At 46.0% G+C, this 17461-nt stretch overlaps 1 protein-coding gene across 1 annotated transcript in view; it reads right to left on the reverse strand.

Moving 5' to 3' along the window:
- DNAAF9 (dynein axonemal assembly factor 9) overlaps nucleotides 1-17461 on the reverse strand; it is a 74182-nt gene that overhangs the window by 13335 nt on the left and 43386 nt on the right. The window contains exons 20-29 of the mRNA XM_054172425.1: nucleotides 17182-17269; nucleotides 14300-14403; nucleotides 11914-12060; nucleotides 7816-7904; nucleotides 7485-7583; nucleotides 7118-7235; nucleotides 4992-5080; nucleotides 3109-3267; nucleotides 1622-1747; nucleotides 32-69 (exon numbers count right to left, since the gene is read on the reverse strand). Of these exons, the coding sequence (XP_054028400.1) occupies nucleotides 32-69; nucleotides 1622-1747; nucleotides 3109-3267; nucleotides 4992-5080; nucleotides 7118-7235; nucleotides 7485-7583; nucleotides 7816-7904; nucleotides 11914-12060; nucleotides 14300-14403; nucleotides 17182-17269 (1057 nt within the window). The remainder of the gene's footprint in view (nucleotides 1-31; nucleotides 70-1621; nucleotides 1748-3108; nucleotides 3268-4991; nucleotides 5081-7117; nucleotides 7236-7484; nucleotides 7584-7815; nucleotides 7905-11913; nucleotides 12061-14299; nucleotides 14404-17181; nucleotides 17270-17461) is intronic.

Raw genomic sequence — 17461 nt, forward strand, 5'->3', positions numbered from 1 at the left:
GGCTCAGCCCAGAGGCAGAAGCGACACCTACCTTGCGAACACTGGTCCAAGAACTTGGGGAACAGCAGCCTGGAAAAGCAGAAGTTTGGACATCAGGAATGGAGATCATTAAGTAAAGCATTTGCATTCATTTGGGCACTCACAGACAAAGTCTCTGCACCCAAATCCATTTCCATGTTTCCTTTCTTCAACTGACATAACTGTCGTACGAGAGTTCTTTCCTCAAAGTTCATTTTATAGATGGTTTGAATTCAGACAGACTTGAGAGCTAATTCCTGCCACACAATCTATTCTGCAGTCTAAGAAGTCAGAAAGGCTGCAACATTACATTCATTCCTAGTTAAACAACAGCAATTTGAAGCCTGCCCCACAGAACTGTGCCTTCCAAAGGTGGTGGGGACCCTTCATGAGAAGGCTGCCTGTCCACAACGCTTTCCATACTGAAAACTGCAACTGGTTTAACTTGTTTTCATCAGGTCAGCTGCAAGGCTTTAAGCAGCCTGGTTGTACAGCCATGCCCATCAAAGCAGCTCCACGTTGGCTGGTGTGTGGGGCACAGGCCTGCAGTGTGAACCACCACCACACACCACTACTTTCAAATGTCAGCAACTTGGCTTTGCTGCCGTTTCCTCCCCACCCTGCCTCTGCAGTCACCCAGGATATCAGATTTTAACGCATGCAAAGCTTTTGCTTCCGTGCTTTGTCGCTCTCTTCAACTGAATGTGGGACTGCTTCCCAGAAATCCCATGTTTTCAATCTGGAAAGCCTTCCTTTCATATTCCCAAGCAGTGACACAATCAAGAAGCCAAACAGAGGTGTCTCCACTTTCAGTTCCGCTCACACAAAGGTTGTAGGAAAACGGATCCAAAAGCAGATGGCTGTCCAGATTCTACCAAGCCCTTCACCACAGTGCCTCTACTGCAGCAGTACACTCAAGGCAACCTTTGGTTATTGTTCCCCAAGCTAAGCATTGATCAACACTATGAATCATTTCAGACCTAGCAGAAACCAAGCGTCATGCCTCTGACCACACAGCACTCCCAAGTTCACCCAGGATGGGTTACCTAATACTTAGATGAGATTGAAGACAGCTCAATGGCACCAACCATCATACATTCATAGAGTGCTTCAGGCTGGAAGAGACCTTAAAGCTCATCCAATCCCACCTCCCTGCCATAGGCAGGGACACCTCCCACTAGCCCAGATTGCTCAAGGCCTCATCCAGCCTGGCCCTGAACACCTCCAGGGAGGAGGCATCCACAAGCTCTCTGGGTAACCTGTTGCAGTATCTCACCACCCTCACCCCTCACTGTAAAGAATTTCATCCTAATATGAAATCTAAATTCCCTTCTTCCAGCTCAAAGCCATTGTCCCTCATCCTGCCACTCCCAGCCCTTGTCAAAAGTCCCTCCTCAGCTCTCCTGTAGCCCCCTTCAGGTACTGGAAGGCTGCTCTAAGGCCTCCCTGAAGCCTTCTCTTCTCCAACTGAACAGCCCCAGTTCTGTCAGCCTGTCCCCACACCACAGGCTATCATATCACATATCTCTAATTGCTGAAAAAGTGATCTCAAACTGACACATCTCTGTTCAAACTACTGAACATTTATTTGTTAAGAGTATACCTGTGTTCCATATAGCAGCTCAGTGGCTCTACACAAGTATTAACTGCTCCAATGATGAAAGAAGACTTCACATCTGGGTCAGGATGAGTTTGCAGGGCCTGTACCACATCAATCACATCAGTGTACCTGTAAGGAAGCAAAAAGAAATATTATTTAGGAGAAAGAGAATGACACATTCCAGCACAGAGTAAGAAATCAATTGCTTGCAAGAGGGGAAGACTGCCAAAAAGCCTCCTGAAATAGGCATGAAGCAGTTCAAAACTTGGCAAATCCAGACAAATTCAGCTGACTGCAACTAACATTAGAAATAAATGGGCAACTAGAAAGAGAAGCAATGCAACCCCAAAATCCCAGCCTTCAGGAAGCACAAAAAGCCTAATGAAATCCAAGCTTGTTGTGCCTGCTGGAAGTATATTAAGCTTTAAGTATGATTCAAGTGAAGAGGGGAAAAAAAAAGCCATTAAAAAGTAACACTTCTCAATTCTCAGCATTCCAATTCCAGTGAGCTTCTACAATTAACATGTCCACATTCATCATCCAACAGCTTCTGCATGACAGCAGTTTATGTGAGCCTGAGGTTCCTATAAACACAAACCCCAAATGAAACCACACACAGCTGCACCAGTAAAGGAAATGTAACTTAGCAACAATCTGAGATGCTGTTAGAAAAGGGTGGGAAAGCTTCTTTTGAGAAGCCAAAACTTTAAAACTCATCTCCTAAGCAGGGAAGATGAACCAGTTTGTCCTTCCATTTGATTGGACATCAGAGTGTCAGTGGAGCAACAAGCAGTAGAGCAGGGAGGTCATTCTGCCCCTGTACCCAGCACTGGTTAGGCCACACCTTGAGTCCTGTGTCCAGTTCTGGGCTCCTCAGTTTAGGAAAGATGGAAGGTGTCCAGAGAAGGGCAACAAAGCTGGGGAGGGGTCTGGAGCACAGCCCTGTGAGGAGAGGCTGAGGGAGCTGGGGTTGCTTAGGCTGGAGAAGAGGAGGTTCAGGGCAGACCTTCTTGCTCTCTACAACTCCCTGAAGGGAGGTTGTAGCCAGGTGGGGGTTGGTCTCTTCTCCCAGTCAACCAGCACCAGAACAAGAGGACACAGTCTCAAACTGTGCCAAGGGAGGTTTAGGCTGGAGATGAGGAAGAAGTTCTTCATAGAAAGAGAGACTGGCCATTGGAATGTGCTGCCCAGGGAGGTGGTGGAGTCACCATCCCTGGAGGTGTTTAGGAAGAGACTGGATGGGGTGCTCAGTGCCATGGGTTAGTTGATTAGATGGTGTTGGATGATAGCTTGGACTTGATGATCTCAAAGGTCTCATCCAACCTGGTTAATTCTATTCTATGCCATAAAATGAATGTGTTGCAGAGAAGCTGAGTTTAGTGCACAGTTCAGTTCGGCACAGAAATTTGAGGAGAAAGATGAAAAATGCCCTGGAAACAGGAAGGGAACAGAAAATCCCTGCAGCACTGCAAATGGTTTCAAACATTTACCCTTGCAAGACCACCAAGAGACGCTTTTTCTTCTTAGCATATGCAGACAGACGGAGGCTGTGGCTTTGCTGGGCCTCCAAGACACTGGAGAGGTAGCGCTGGAAGTGAGTTGCACTGAAACATTCAGGACTGTCCATAGTTTGTCTGTAAACCAGCCACCTACAGGAGAGAAAGCAAGGGAAGAAGTCAATCTTCTCTGGCATCCAATTCTGTTTTCTTCCCCTCACAGTATCACTAAGGTTGGAAGAGACCTCGAGGATCATCAAGTCCAACCTGTCTCCACAGACCTCATGACTAGACCTGAACCGAGAGCTCAGTAACACATCTGACAAGCCCTAAGATTCTAGGGTGCTGATACCACATGGCAAAGAGGGGCTGACATGGCTTCCCAACATTTTCAGCACAGGCATGTTCTGTGCATTGCTGCCCAAAGGCTGTCTGGTAGGGGTTTTGTTGATAAAACCACATTCAACAGCTCCTTCGACGCGCCGCATCGCGTGCGGGACTCTGCTCTTTGGTAGTCGTGCAGGAAACACAAATCGGATGAATCCCCTTCAAAAGACTCTGGGCATGAAAACAATTTCACTGCAAAAATTCTAAGTAGCACTGGCAATAGCAGAAAAATGTGAAATGAGTTCTGACAGAACACTGAAAAGTCACCTCACATGTTTACACTAACAACCAGAACCATGATCCTGCTCTGCATCCATACCAGAACCCTGATAACATTGCTAATGTCATGGTATTGAGTTCAAAGCAACGCACACGGAAAGTCCAGAACATCCTCTGCATACTAAGATGAACTGCAGAGTGCTTGGCTGTAAGACTTAAAAGGCTAAGAACTTCCTTTGTTCATTTTCCAGAAGCTGGATCAACAGCCAGAATGGCAAATTCCTACAGGAGCTTTATCTTATTGCCATACAATAGATGTCCTGAATAGATCTGCTGCTATTGTAGAACAGAAAGCAGGTCAGATTCCAAACAATGCTGTAGCAAGGACTGTAGTGAAGTCTTCTCTCCAAGATAAATGCATTTTAGACTCACTACCACAAGTCACAAATTGGAAGCTCTTCACTCATTTATCAAACACTGCAACAGTCTGCCAAGGGCAGTGGTGGAGTCACCATCATGAACATGATCATGGAACAGTTTGGGTTGGAAGGGACCTCCAAAGGTCATCCAGTCCAACCCCCCTGCAGTCAACAGGGACATCCCTCACTAGATCAGGTGGCTCAGAGCCTTGCCAAGCCTGTTGCAGTGCTCCACCAACCCTCCTGGCAGAGAACCTGTTCCTAACATCCCATTTAAATCTGCTCTTCTCGAATTAGTGAGGATCCCTGGAGGTATTTAAATAGTATGTGGAGCTGGTACTCGGGGACATGGTTTAGTGGTGACCTTGCAGTGGTGGGTCAAAGATTGGACTAGAAGATCTTGAAGGTCTCTTTCAACCTTCTTTCAAGTTGTGATGATGTCCATACATGCTTGAAGCATGTGGCCCTTCTAAGGTTATCCTTAGCTGTTTGTAGCATCAGGAGCAGTCCCAGGCACACATCATACAGTGCTACCTGTGGTATTCTTAGCATGGAACAGCAACAAAGAAATCCCCTCTGAAACATCTCAGCATCTAAACTCTAAGGGCCAATCTACTTGGTGTAAGAGTTAGCTGAGGTACCTGAAGTCATAAAGCCTGCAGGGTGCCACGCAGAGCTAGTTAAGGTGCCTCATAACACTGACAGAATCCCTTCTTACAACACACCTGCTTACAGATTGGCAACTGGGATATAAAAGTAAATTAAGTGAAACACTGAGAGCTTCATTTCCTTCCTGCTGCTTCACTCCTCACTATTTTTTGGTGATCAGTATGACCACTGAGCCGTACAAACCTGCCATGCTCCTTGTTAAAGGTGACGAGAAAAGCGCAGAGGTCACTGCAGCGGCATCCTGGCAGCCCAGTTATGATGGTGACAACCACCTGAAACACAGGGAGCAGATAAGCGGGGGGGCAGCCCGAGGACTAGAAATGAGCTACAACAACTGCACAGACAGAAGGCTGCTGTCCTGATAAAAATCTGAAGCCAAAATTAAGAGACACTGGCCACAGGAACAGCAAGATAGCGTGGGACTATTGTGCTTATGCAGTTACTCAGATCAGCATCATTTTATAACAACCTTTACTCTTGGCCTTCATACCTGAAATACTGTAAAGGATAATGAATAAATACAGCAAAGAGCACTAGAAAACCATTTACATTAAAATCTAGTCTGCAGTATAAGTACTAATGCAATTGTCAGACAAAACACTGCAAGAGGCACCCCAGAGGCTGTGCTTCCTGCGCTGGAAAGGGCTCATTCAAATACAAAGAACAGTAATTGAGCAAAGTGGCTCCCAAAGTGTTGGTGTAAGGCAGTCTCATCAAACACAAAGAGCAGCCTTGGGTTTCCGATGCTGAACCAAGCATGCAATACACAAAATTTCTTCCAGCCAAGCTGCATTTTGAGTGGGATTGGTCAGAAGCTGCATGCAACAGCTCCCACATGCTACCACCTCTGAGGCACCTCTGTCTTCATTGTGTGTCCTTCTTGTGGATTTGGACAGGGATGACAGCAAAGAAACACTGCAAAGCAGTCAGAGCACCTCTCCCAGGGGTGTGTATCTAGACATTTCTACACTGTGTTCTGGAGGCTGCTGCAGAAGGAAGCAAATGAGCTCCGGAGGAAACATGACTAAGACAATTCTCTGTGCTGAACCTGACCAGTTCTGTCACCCTGGTAACCAGTCATCACAGCTCATCAGCCTGCTACTCACAGACAAATTACCTCTTCCAGTTCCTAACTATGTGGTATTTGAAGACAGCCATCTGCAGACTATTTCAATCCTATTTGTGTTGCCCAGGGTTCAGTACTGGGTCCAGTGTGGGCAGCAGGTCAAGGGAGGTTCTCCCCCTCCGCTACTCTGCCCTACTGAGGCCACATCTGGAATACTCAGTCCAGTTCTGAGCTCCCCAGTTCAAAAGAGACAGGGAACTACTGGAGAGGCTACAAAGATGCTGAGGAGCCTGGAGCATCTCTGTGAGGAGGAAAGGCTGAGAGCCCTGGGGCTGTTGAGCCTGGAGAAGAGCAGCCTGAGGCAACCTGCTTTAGCAGGGGGTTGGACTGGATGATCCCCAGAGGTCCCTTCCAACCCCCACCATGTTGGGACTCTGGGATTTTTCTTTGTTTGTTGTTGTGTTTTACTATACACAGTAACACTTCCCCCCAACCTTACAATCAGATTTGAAAGCATTCATTAAGGAATAGTAATTTACACTTAATGTAATTAAGCGTTGGTATGCTCTCTAAGCCAGAGCCCAGGAAATAAGTCTGCTGCCATACTGCAGCATCCAAAGAGAACTACTAAATTCCTGCTGCTTTGCCATTCTTGCTTACAGCAGATCTCGACTGCTGGAAAGTTACAGGGAAATATTTTCTCTGCAAACGCTATTTAAAGCGCTCCTTAAGTCTGACAATTGTTATTAGCCCTATAGAGAACTGAGTGTTCCACAGATAATATCAGTAAATGTTAAATATCATGTGCTACCTCCATGCTATTTAAAGGACTTTTATGTTCCAGGGAACAATTCAGTTAAATTATTCAGCAATTCATAAAAACAAGCTCCTGCTTTAGGGCTAAGTCTCTCTGGACATCAGAGAAAGCCGTTCGCTTGAAGAGCAGTGCTTCGTTTTCTGCCTTTATGCTAGCAGGCTTGAAGGGCCATTAGCACTTCCAAAGGACTGCTTAAACGAAGACAAACAAAGTAGAAAATGCAAGTAATGTAACCAGGAAAACAGGGCAGAACAATTTATTGTAAGAAACAGACTTGCAGGAAGTTCAGTGTGAGCTGCTGGCACTGGGGGAGGACGCAGAGAGCACAGCCAAACAAACTCCAGTGCATTAGCTGCAAGAGGGGCTCATGACAGGGAGAATATTTGCTCAATGTTCTGCAGCAGGGAGAGGAAGTTGCTGTCTTACCTTCTCACTTTCTGCCTTGGTCTCAGAAATGATGTCTGACTGTTGCAGCAAAATAGGAAGATGTGCCCTCATTACTGGCTGGTGACTGACGCTGCTGACTGTAAAGTGCTGCACAAACCTTCCAAAGAAAAGTTAATTAGTTTCTTACAATCGAGATGAAAAGATTTCATTAAGATAAGTAGTTGGGAAAGGATAAGGAGAGAGGCCAAACAGAGGTTTCCTAGAAAGTAAATAATTCAGCTCAGAATACAAATAGCCAGCGTGAAGACAGAGTTATTGAACAAGCAACTTTTAGGACCTATGCCAATTGTTTTTTGGTATTGTTTCTGACAAAAGTGACCCCTTGAAAGCAGAAATAATTCCTCACCTCTCTAATTCTGGAAGGGCAGCAGATATTTTCAGTTCCCTGTGTCTTTCCCCAGAAGGAAAAGATAGGGCAGTAAATAGCTTCTGAACACTGGAATGCCTAAAACAAGGAAATTCATTTGCTGGTTAGCTAAAGAAGAAGCAGAGATCAATCTGCTTTAAATCAGATGACTACATACACCTAGTACCATAGGATGAAGGGAGTGTTGCACTACAAACCCAGTGATTCCTTTTTGAGTCACTACCAAGACCCTCAAGGAGTGACAGCATCATCCTGAGTGTGGCCCACAGTCGAATGTGCAACTGCTCTGCAGTCAGTGGCATCAACTTACAGTCTCTTTTGTTCCGCAGAGAGGAATTCTTCCTGGACATCCCTCAGAGATACTCCTGAGTTGATCTGGTTTTGCCACGAAGAATAAACCTGCAACAAACCAGACACATGCAGAAGTGTCATTATCTTGAAAAACTGATTTCAGTTTGATTAGGAATTTGGTTTGCTCACCTGAAGGAATATGTGCATGTTAGCTAGGAGTTAAATAGCTCACGGTACTGGTGTGGCTGCAAGAGTTGTGTGTTCAGTGCTGGGCTCCCCAGCTCTGGAGAGACAGGGAACTACTGGAAAGAGTCCAGCAGGCTATGAAGATGCTGAGGGGCCTGGAGCATCTCTGTGAGGAGGAAAGGCTGAGAGCCCTGGGGCTGCCTAGCCTGGAGAAGAGCAGCCCCAGGGGGGATCTGATCAATAGCAAAGGGTGAGGGGCAAGAGGATGGGATCAGATTCTTGTCGGTGGTGCCCAGTGACAGGACAAGAGGCAATGGGCACAAACTGGAAGCCAGGAGGTTCCATCTGAACTTTTACAAGGAAAAACTTCTTTGCTGTGAGGGTGCTGGAGCCCTGGAGCAGGCTGCCCAGAGAGGTTGTGGGCTCTCCTTCTCTGAAGAGACTCCAAACCCAGCTGGACATTGTGATCCTGGGCAAGCTGCTGTGGGTGACACTGCCTGAGCAGGGGGCATGGAGGAGATGATCTCCCTTCTGACCTCCACCACTCTGTGATTCCTTGATTGAAAATATGGAAGAAGTCCCCACAGCTCAGATTGTGTAAGCTTCTCTTTGGCTGGGCTAGAACTGCTTGAAGAAGCAACCTTTCTGAAATGTTCTAGTTTTCCCTCCATCTTCATAGCTGGGGAAAAAAAATCCTTGAGAAAAAAAATTACCCACTAAAGTAAGAGTCCCACTCACAGCTATCTTTTAATCATAGCATGCTTCACTGAATAAAAATACTTCATCTCTATAATCCAAGTGCTGTACAGCAGGGAGGGAATTCATAGCAGTCTCCTTTAAGGAGCACTGCAATTTTCATGAGGTAAGATTGCAGCAATCATTGCTAGAAATTGAAGAGAAACTGTTCCATCACAAAAGAAAAAGGGAGCCCTTCGTTTCTCTAGGCAACAACCTTCTGGCTGGCATCCTATTGCTCAAGCCAAGCCACATTCATCTGAATGGCACTCTGAACCTAGAAATCAGTCAGATGAATCACACAGTCCTTTCAGAGCTCGGTATTTCCCTTCTTTTAACAAGTAAAGGCAACAGCCATTGTCATTGCTCACAATAATCTGCTGCAAGACAAAACTGGGGGAGGAAGGACTGCTTTCCATTAACAAACTGGCATCCAAAACACAATGGTACTGAGATAAAACCCATCAAAATAAACTCAGCTCTTGATATTAACAAAGACATCATTGCTTGTGTAGGAGGATCCACGCAATCAGACAAATAGCCACTCAAATCCATGTCTTAGAGACTAGGGGAAAAGCCTACAGGGGATGGAAAGGACTGATGAAGGGATGCAAAGAAGAAAATTGTCAGCAGAAAATTGTATTCTTTCTGAGTCAGGGGGCTAGGGATGAAGTGAAAACACAGGTCAGGCTGAGACTGAGCTTGCTGGAAACAGAGCAGTGTTTTCCTGTTGCTTAATGAACAATTAAAAGAAGAACTGCTGTGTGGCATTAGAGAGTTGTTAGCCATTGGAATGTGCTGCCCAGGGAGGTGGTGGAGTCACCATCCCTGGAGTGTTCAAGAGGGGATTGGATGTGGCTCTTGGTGCCATGGTTTAGTAGTGATAAGGTCCTGGGTGACAGGTTGGACTTGATGATCTTTGAGGTCTCTTCCAACCTCATTGATTCTATGAAGGTGGAGATAAATCATAATCCATATACTTTAATGCTAATATTCCTCCCCTACCAATTAAAGTAAGGATGTGAGACACAGTGTCCTGCCTAGGCAGAATCTGCAAACCAGATTCCAGTTCTGTGTGCTCAAAACCATGCAGCTGTCTGAGTTGGAAGGAATTCAGCACACTCAGCTCTGGAGGAATGGGTAATAGTGTTCCCTTTTCAAGAAGGCTGGGAATAACTGAAGCATAGATCCCTGAAGCAAGGTCTTGTGCCACATGATTGGAGAAGGATAAAATCAGAACCTACATTGTTGTGAATCTTTGTATCTACAGGTTTGTAGAATGCTGACTTTTTGTGACTCCAAGAGAATGCAGGCTTGCAGAAAAGATTTGTGAGGCAGTCAACCAATACCTGCAGTAAATGCTAACAAAACACAACCCTGTGCTTCCATGCCACTCACAATCATGCACACGTGATCTTATGAGTAGTTTTCATGGATGAGATAACATCTCTAAGACAAAAGACACATTTCATCTCCTTGAGCTTGAGCAAAGCCACTGGTATGGTGCCAGATGAGAAACTTTTCAACAGCAGAAACTGAAACTCTGTGTAAAACTGCTTGGCAAAAAGCTGGCTCAAAGCAAGACTGCAATAAATAGCAACAAGGAGGGGGGAAAAGGCAGCAGAAGGCTGGGGACAGCCAACAGCAGAGTTGCTTTGGGAAAGCCCTGTGACACCCTTTGCAATGAGTCTGGCACTGGCTGAAGGGAGCTGACACTGTTTCAGGTAACTAAGTTGGAAGAGAGTCTACACAACCCTGAGATGCTCCACAGAAAACACAGATCTAGCTGCAGTAACAGAGGAAAGAGAAATACTAAAGGAAGAAAGTAAGGATGACAGCCTGAATGCTAGAATCTGTCAGAATCACACAACTGTTTAGGCTGGAAAAGACCTTTGAGATGAAGCCCAACATCAATCTAACACTGCCAAGTCCACACTAAACCGTGTCCCTCAGCACCACATCTGCACAACTTTCACATACCTTCAAGAGTGATGACTTCACCACTGCCCTGGGTCCAGAGATTGACCATACTTTCTGTGAAGAGATTTTTTCCCTAATATCCAATCTAAATCTGCAGTATCAGTGGGTAGTAAAAGAGAAAGTAGCTGAAGGAGTTTCTCAAAGTTAGAGCAGGATCTATTGAATCAAAGCAAACCAAGGGTAGGGCACCTCTGAACGTGCTCAGGAGGCAACTCATTGCTTCTGTACAGGGAGCAAATCCCCTCATCATGGACACTACACACACTTGGGCTCTCTCCAGTCAAAACAGAGATCAAAAGACAAGTATCACAAGCATCAGAGGAAAAGAGACCTTTTCATAAGCCTAGATTCAAAAGGATCTGGTTTTACTTTATTAGGCTGAATGAGCCGGAAGGAATAGATCTGACATTTCTGTATCTTTCAAGGAGGCTTGAGCTGCTAGAGCTTAAGAGCTATAAAAGGAGACCTAATAAAATAGGCTGAAAATTCAAAACCCAACTAAACATTCCAAACCACTCACACAGTGGAACAGCAGGAGGAAACTAAATATTTAAGATAAAAGGAGGAGAAGTTTGATGGTAACATTAATACTACCCGTGGGGATCACTCACTGGGCTAGGTGGTCTTTTCCAGCCCAGCCTCATGGTTGCACACTAAAACCCTTGAGAAGTCCCAAAATCTCCAGGCTCATTTCCTCAAAAGTGCCATTGTTCTAAAGTGTTGTTTATGAAAAGCCTCTGCATTACAATATATGAAGCCAATCTGAGAGAATAATACACTGCCATATGGGAGATGTAAAGATGTTAAGAGAGCTTCCCCGAGGATCCCCAGCCAAGTGTGTCTAACCACAAAAGGACACAATAGAACCTCTGCCACCACACACAACTGCTGCAGCCAGTCAGACACCAACCAGTGCTGCTTTTCAAATGCAACTACTAGAAAACCAGCTTGCAGAGCACTCACTGGCTTCAGGAGACAAAATTAAAGCAGATGGGGATCGTAAAACTTAACGAGCAACACAGTCACTAGAAGCACAGACAGACGTTAAAAGCTTCTCACACATGCAAGCTCCAAAGATCAGGAGCAACGATGTTCCTAGGAAGGTCCACAGGGCCAGGCAGGGCAGTCCCCCTCCACACCAGTCTCAAGTTCACACGGCAGATGCCACAGGTCACCCCCTCCCCACCCCAACCAATCCCTCTTGTTTTCACTTTACCTGGGAATAAAAAGCTTTATAAATCTTTGTTCTGGGGAAAAGTGCAATCATCAAAAAGTTCTCTCGGGCATGGAACTCAATGGGGAGGTGAGCAAGCAAGGAACTCTTAAAGTCTATGAAGAGAGCAGCAACAACACTGGTTGAATCCTAGAAGAGGAAGAAAGAGGACAAATGTTAATTATGGGGTGGGGAGGGGGGAAAGCTTCATAGATTGAATGGCAAAGAACAGAACTACTGCAAGTCGTGGCCAGGCACACACATCTGAACATTGCTTAGTTTACAGAACTCAGGTATGGAGCAGAAGAATCAACTGCAGCCTCCTGAAGTACAGCTCAGATTCTACTTCTTCAGAGACACCACAAGCTTGAAAGCAAGCATCTCAGGTTGGTTTAAGCACCTAAACTTCATCTGGTCTTGAAAAAGAAAAGCTTGCATTTCAATACCTACTGGCAGCTAGCAGGCATGGTGATAGAGCTAGGAAACAGCACTTAGCATCACTTCAAGTCTTTGTGCCTTTAACTCCAGCCCTAGCACTCAATCATCCTTTCTTTCCCATCAATATTGCTGTTGCAATGACTTTCAGAAAAGGCACACTAACAATTACCCTGCTTCTCCTGTCACTTCTTAATGCTCTAAGCCCTCCACCCTGGTATTATGCCAAGTCAGTTGAACAATAAAATGCTCTCTGTCAAGGTTTAGCTTTACACAAAACTCTGGCATCAGTTCAAGATTTTCAGCCAACTCCCATAAATAGCTGGCTTTATGAAAGTGAGTGTCTTGAATCAGACAATAGAAGGAAGGTCAGTGTTAAAATAGCTTCTTAAGCTACCAAGGGGCAATCTATATGATGTACAAGAAAAGGCAGCTAAGGTAGGATTCTCTTCACTGCTGTGTTTTCAGCTCAGTTCAATCACACACTTTTATTGTGTTTCACTGGTTTCCTCCATTAGATGATGAAATCACAGCAACACAATGGAGGGCACTGAGCAAATGTGGAATACTGTACCTGATGAAAATAGAAACTCAAGGAAACAGAGATTTTTGTGATTTCCCCCCTCCCCCCCCAGTGCTTAGGAAACAATAACCAACCAAAACAATCTCCATTCCATTTTGGAAGTGTGATGGTTAACCCAGTGTGGCTGCCTTAAAGAGGGGGGAAAAAAACTAGCTGAGTTTCCATCTTAGTAATCTAAGTCTCAATCCACAAGACCAAACTATTAGTGTGGCAAGTTAGCCAGCTGGAGTGACACAAGCTGAGCACAGGAATGGTAAAAGTTCAAAATGGTAAATGTTAGGTGAAGACTGCAACCACCCAAATATGAGTAATTCCATCCAACAGCTCAGCAGTGCTGGGCAGTACCTAAAGGGCAGGGGGCAAGAAGATGTGGCCAGTGACAGGACAAGGGACAATGGGCACCCAGGAGGTTCCATCCAAATTTCCACAAGGAAAAGCTTTTTTCTTCTAAGGGTGCTGGAGCCCTGGAGCAGGCTGCCCAGAGAGGTTGTGGAGTCTTCTTCCCTGGAGAGATTCCAACCACACCTGGACATTGTGATTCTGGGCAAGCTGCTGTGGGCGCCCTGCTTTAGCAGAGGGTTGGACTAGATGACCCCGGAAGTTCCTTCCAAACCCCACCATGCTGGGATTCTGTGAACATGCCCTTTCCTTCTCACTCCTCATCTTGGGAAACATGAACAAGTCATTCTCCTCACCCTCCTCCTCTTCTCCAGGCTAAACAATCCCAGCTCCCTCAGCCTCTCCTCATAGGGCTGTGCTCAAGGCCTCTCCCCACCCTCACTGCCCTTCTCTGGACACCTTCAAGTGTCTCAATGTCCTTCTTAAATTGAGGGGCCCAGAACTGGACACACTGCTACTCAAGGTGTGGCCTAACCAGTGCTGAGTACAGGGACAGAATGACCTCCCTGACCCTGCTGTCCATACTACTCCTGATGCAAGCCAGGATGATTTGCACCAGTTACTACAGTTTCATGAGCAACCTTGTAAAACTGCAGCTGCCATCAGAACTTTGTCCTACTATCAGGATATCAGGTAGTGATAGGACTAGGGGGAATGGAATGAAGCTGGAGGTGGGGAGATTCAGGAGGAAGTTCTTCCCCATGAGAGTGGTGAAGCCCTGGAATGGGTTGTCCAGGGAGGTGGTTGGGGCCCCATCCCTGGAGGTGTTTAAGCCCAGGCTGGATGAGGCTCTGGCCAGGCTGATCTAGTGTGGGGTGTCCCTGCCCATGGCAGGGGGGTTGGAACTAGATGATCCTTGTGGTCTCTTCCAACCCTGACTGATACTATAATACTACTATGATACTACCCTACAGAAGCATTGTTTTAGATAGCTTCAAAGCTCCTGACAGTAGGAGCCAAGGAAATACTCACCCCATCATAAAGACAAATGGAACTCATGTGGTTCTTTGACATGGAAATGCTGCCATGGTGGGGATCAGAAAAGAGAATGCCATCTGAGAAGAAGTACAATTTGCCTACAATTGGAAAGGAAAAGAAGTGTGTTAGATACACATCAACACTGCAGTATCATGTGGGCAATGCCTCCTCCTTCTGAGTGTGGAATCTGTGTTCCTGCAGAGCTGTGTTTTATCTAACATGCAGTGAAGATCTGAGGGAGCATCTAGACAGCATTCAGAGCACAACCACTCAGTCCTGACTGTCTCTCACAATCAAAAGGCAGGAATCATGACTGTGATTGCACTGGATTTAATCTTATCCCCTGGAGCCCACTTTGCCTAAATGGCTTCTTTCTGAAGCCAAAAAAAAAAGGCCATGGTGTTGAACTAGAAAACTCCAGAAATGTAGAACTGACAGAACAAGAACTTCAGAAAACCTTGCATCCAAACACCTGCAACTGCAAAGACTGAAAGGAGCTGTTCAGCTGTCCAGCAATGTGGCAGCATACCAAGAACAAGGAAAATCCAAACCAAGATGCCACTCTTGCTTTCACTTTGTGTCCCTGACAGTGTTTAAAATCAAGAACCCCTTTACCTGCAGATGTTTGTTTTCTTGTGTGTACAGAGACAGCTGTTACTGGGCAGCAATCTCCCTGGCAGCTAACAAGCTAGTGACAGCCAAGAGACACACGCCGTTTGTTTTATCTCTGCTCCTCCTGCCATCTGACAGACCCTTTGGTTCTGAACAAAGCTGCATGAGTTGGGAAAGCAGCTGGAAAATGAGAAACAGGAAGGCTGGATGGTGTGATGCATAAACCCCAAATTCCATCCAAGTGCTACAGACTGACATCAGCAAAAAGCTTATTTCCAACAGCCAGAAGAGAGCCATGAACAAATGACTAAGCAGGGGCTGCCAGCTGGACCTCTGCTACCAGTGCTGGACCATGCATTAAAAGCAGGATCACAGCCCATACAGGGAAGCATTTGAGTCAGCTAAAGGGAAAGTGGGGGGGGAAGGCATTACTTAAGAGTTACATGTGAAAAAAGGCCAGGTTGGATGAGGTCTTGGGCAACCAAGCTTGGTTGAGAGGCGTCCCTGCCCATGGCAGGGGGGTTAGAGCAGATGACCTCTAAAGTCCTTTCCAGCCTGAGCCATTCTAGGATTCTATGAAAAAAGCAGAGCCAAACAGCAAACTAACTAAAACATAGCCAAACATGACTGTGCATCTAGCCCCTTCCATCAAAGAGAGGCACATTTCTCTCACATCTCCCAGACTTCACAGAACGAATCGATGGGGAAGGGCAGGGAATCAGAGATGCTGACTCTTTTGTAACAGGAAAGCAAGCCAAAATGAGTGCTAATTAATCCAGACTGAAAGGGTTTCTTGCAACATGGGAGTCACTGGATTCTATCAAGAACCACTTGACATACTCTTTGTGTATTTTCCACAAGAGATTAACCACAAAGGAGTTTAAGTGGCAAGGCTGTCGACTCAGGTACTGCAGCAGCTCGATTAGCACACAACGGAAAAGGTCTAACAGTCTGAACTCTTCAGGTGCATTTCTGTCCCACATGTACACACCATGTTACAGCAAGACAAAGTGACAGGGAGAGAAGATGAGTGCCTGGCTGATAGCACCTTTCCCACCTCATCTTGCTAGACTACATAGCAACACCCTCAGCTGAGCTCAGATTAGAGCACAGCAAGCTGCCTTCATTTTCACTTGGCACCTCGGACAGTATCTTGCTTGTGGAAGGGTTACATAATAGTCCTTATGCCATCTAGTTAGAACTCTGCAGCCCAGGAGTTAGCACAACACTTCATGTCAAAAATCCCCCTGAAAAAGGGAAGAAGTAACTTGCTCCACTAAGCACACACAACCAGCCCTCACAAAGCCAAAAAGCCTCACCGAAGCAACCCAAATCCCCTCATTTCCCCATTCTCCGGTTGTTTCCTGGGTGAACGTGTGCCCACAGGACTGTGTTGCAAAACATCTGAAGATGATACTCTGTGTTAACCTCCCTTGTCTCAAACCTGTCCAAGCAGAGCAAAAGCCAGTTCCAGCATGGGAAGTTTGCTGTTCCATTTCCTTGCACGTCATCATTTACTCTCAACACTGCATTGTGCAACTACAGCTGCTGAGGCTGGAAAAAGACCTCTAAGATTATCAAAGCCAATTCTTAATGCATCACTGCCAGCTCACCACTAAGCCATGTCCCCCAACACCACATCTACATGGCTTTTAAATCCCTCCAGGGATGGGGACTCCACCACTGCCCTGGGCAGCCAGTCCCAGATATTGAGCAAACTTTTGGGCACGATATGTTTCTTAATGTCCAATCTAAAGCTCCTTCAGTGTAACCTGAGGACATTTCCTCTTGTCCTGGATATTAGCAAAAAGTTCTTTAACATGAGGGTGGTGAACATTGGAATAGGTTGTACAGGGAGGTGGAGGCCCCATCCTTGAAAACATGCAAGGTCAGGCTTGATGAGCAAGAGGACACAGTCTCAAGCTATGCCAGGGGAAGTTTAGGCTGGAGGTGAGGAGAAAGTTCTTCCCAGAGAGAGTTGTTAGCTATTGGACTGGGCTGCCCAGGGAGGTGCTGGAGTCACTGTCCCTGGAGGTGTTCAAGAGAGGTCTGGACGTGGCACTTGGTGCCATGGTTTAGTAGTCATGAGGTCTTGGGTGACAGGTTGGACTTGATGATCTTTGAGGTCTTTTCCAACCTCAATGAGCCTGTGAACAATCTGATCTAGTTGGGGATCTCCCTGCTTCATGCAGAGGGCTGGACTAGATGAGCTCTGCCAGATCCTGCCAATCCAACACATTCTGTGATTCTAAAACACATCTCACCTTCTGCAGGCATGGCCTGGGGATTGCTGGAACAAATATATGCTCCATCACCTCCAGTGAGTAAAGTGCCCAGAAAAGATTTGTCTTCCTAAAGAGGAAAAGCAAACAGCAGTGTCACAGGCTGGATCCAGGACTGCACTCAAAGCCAGAGCCCTTTCTCATGCTTTTGCTTCAACAGCATCTGTCAGAACCCTGGAAAGAGTTTTAAGCTGCCCAGAACAACTAGTGAAAGACAGCATGTCAAGGTCCAGCTTTCAAAAGCACTCTGCCCCCATGTTGG

This window comes from Dryobates pubescens, chromosome 23, assembly GCF_014839835.1.
Source record: "Dryobates pubescens isolate bDryPub1 chromosome 23, bDryPub1.pri, whole genome shotgun sequence".
Taxonomy (NCBI): Eukaryota; Metazoa; Chordata; class Aves; order Piciformes; family Picidae; genus Dryobates; species Dryobates pubescens.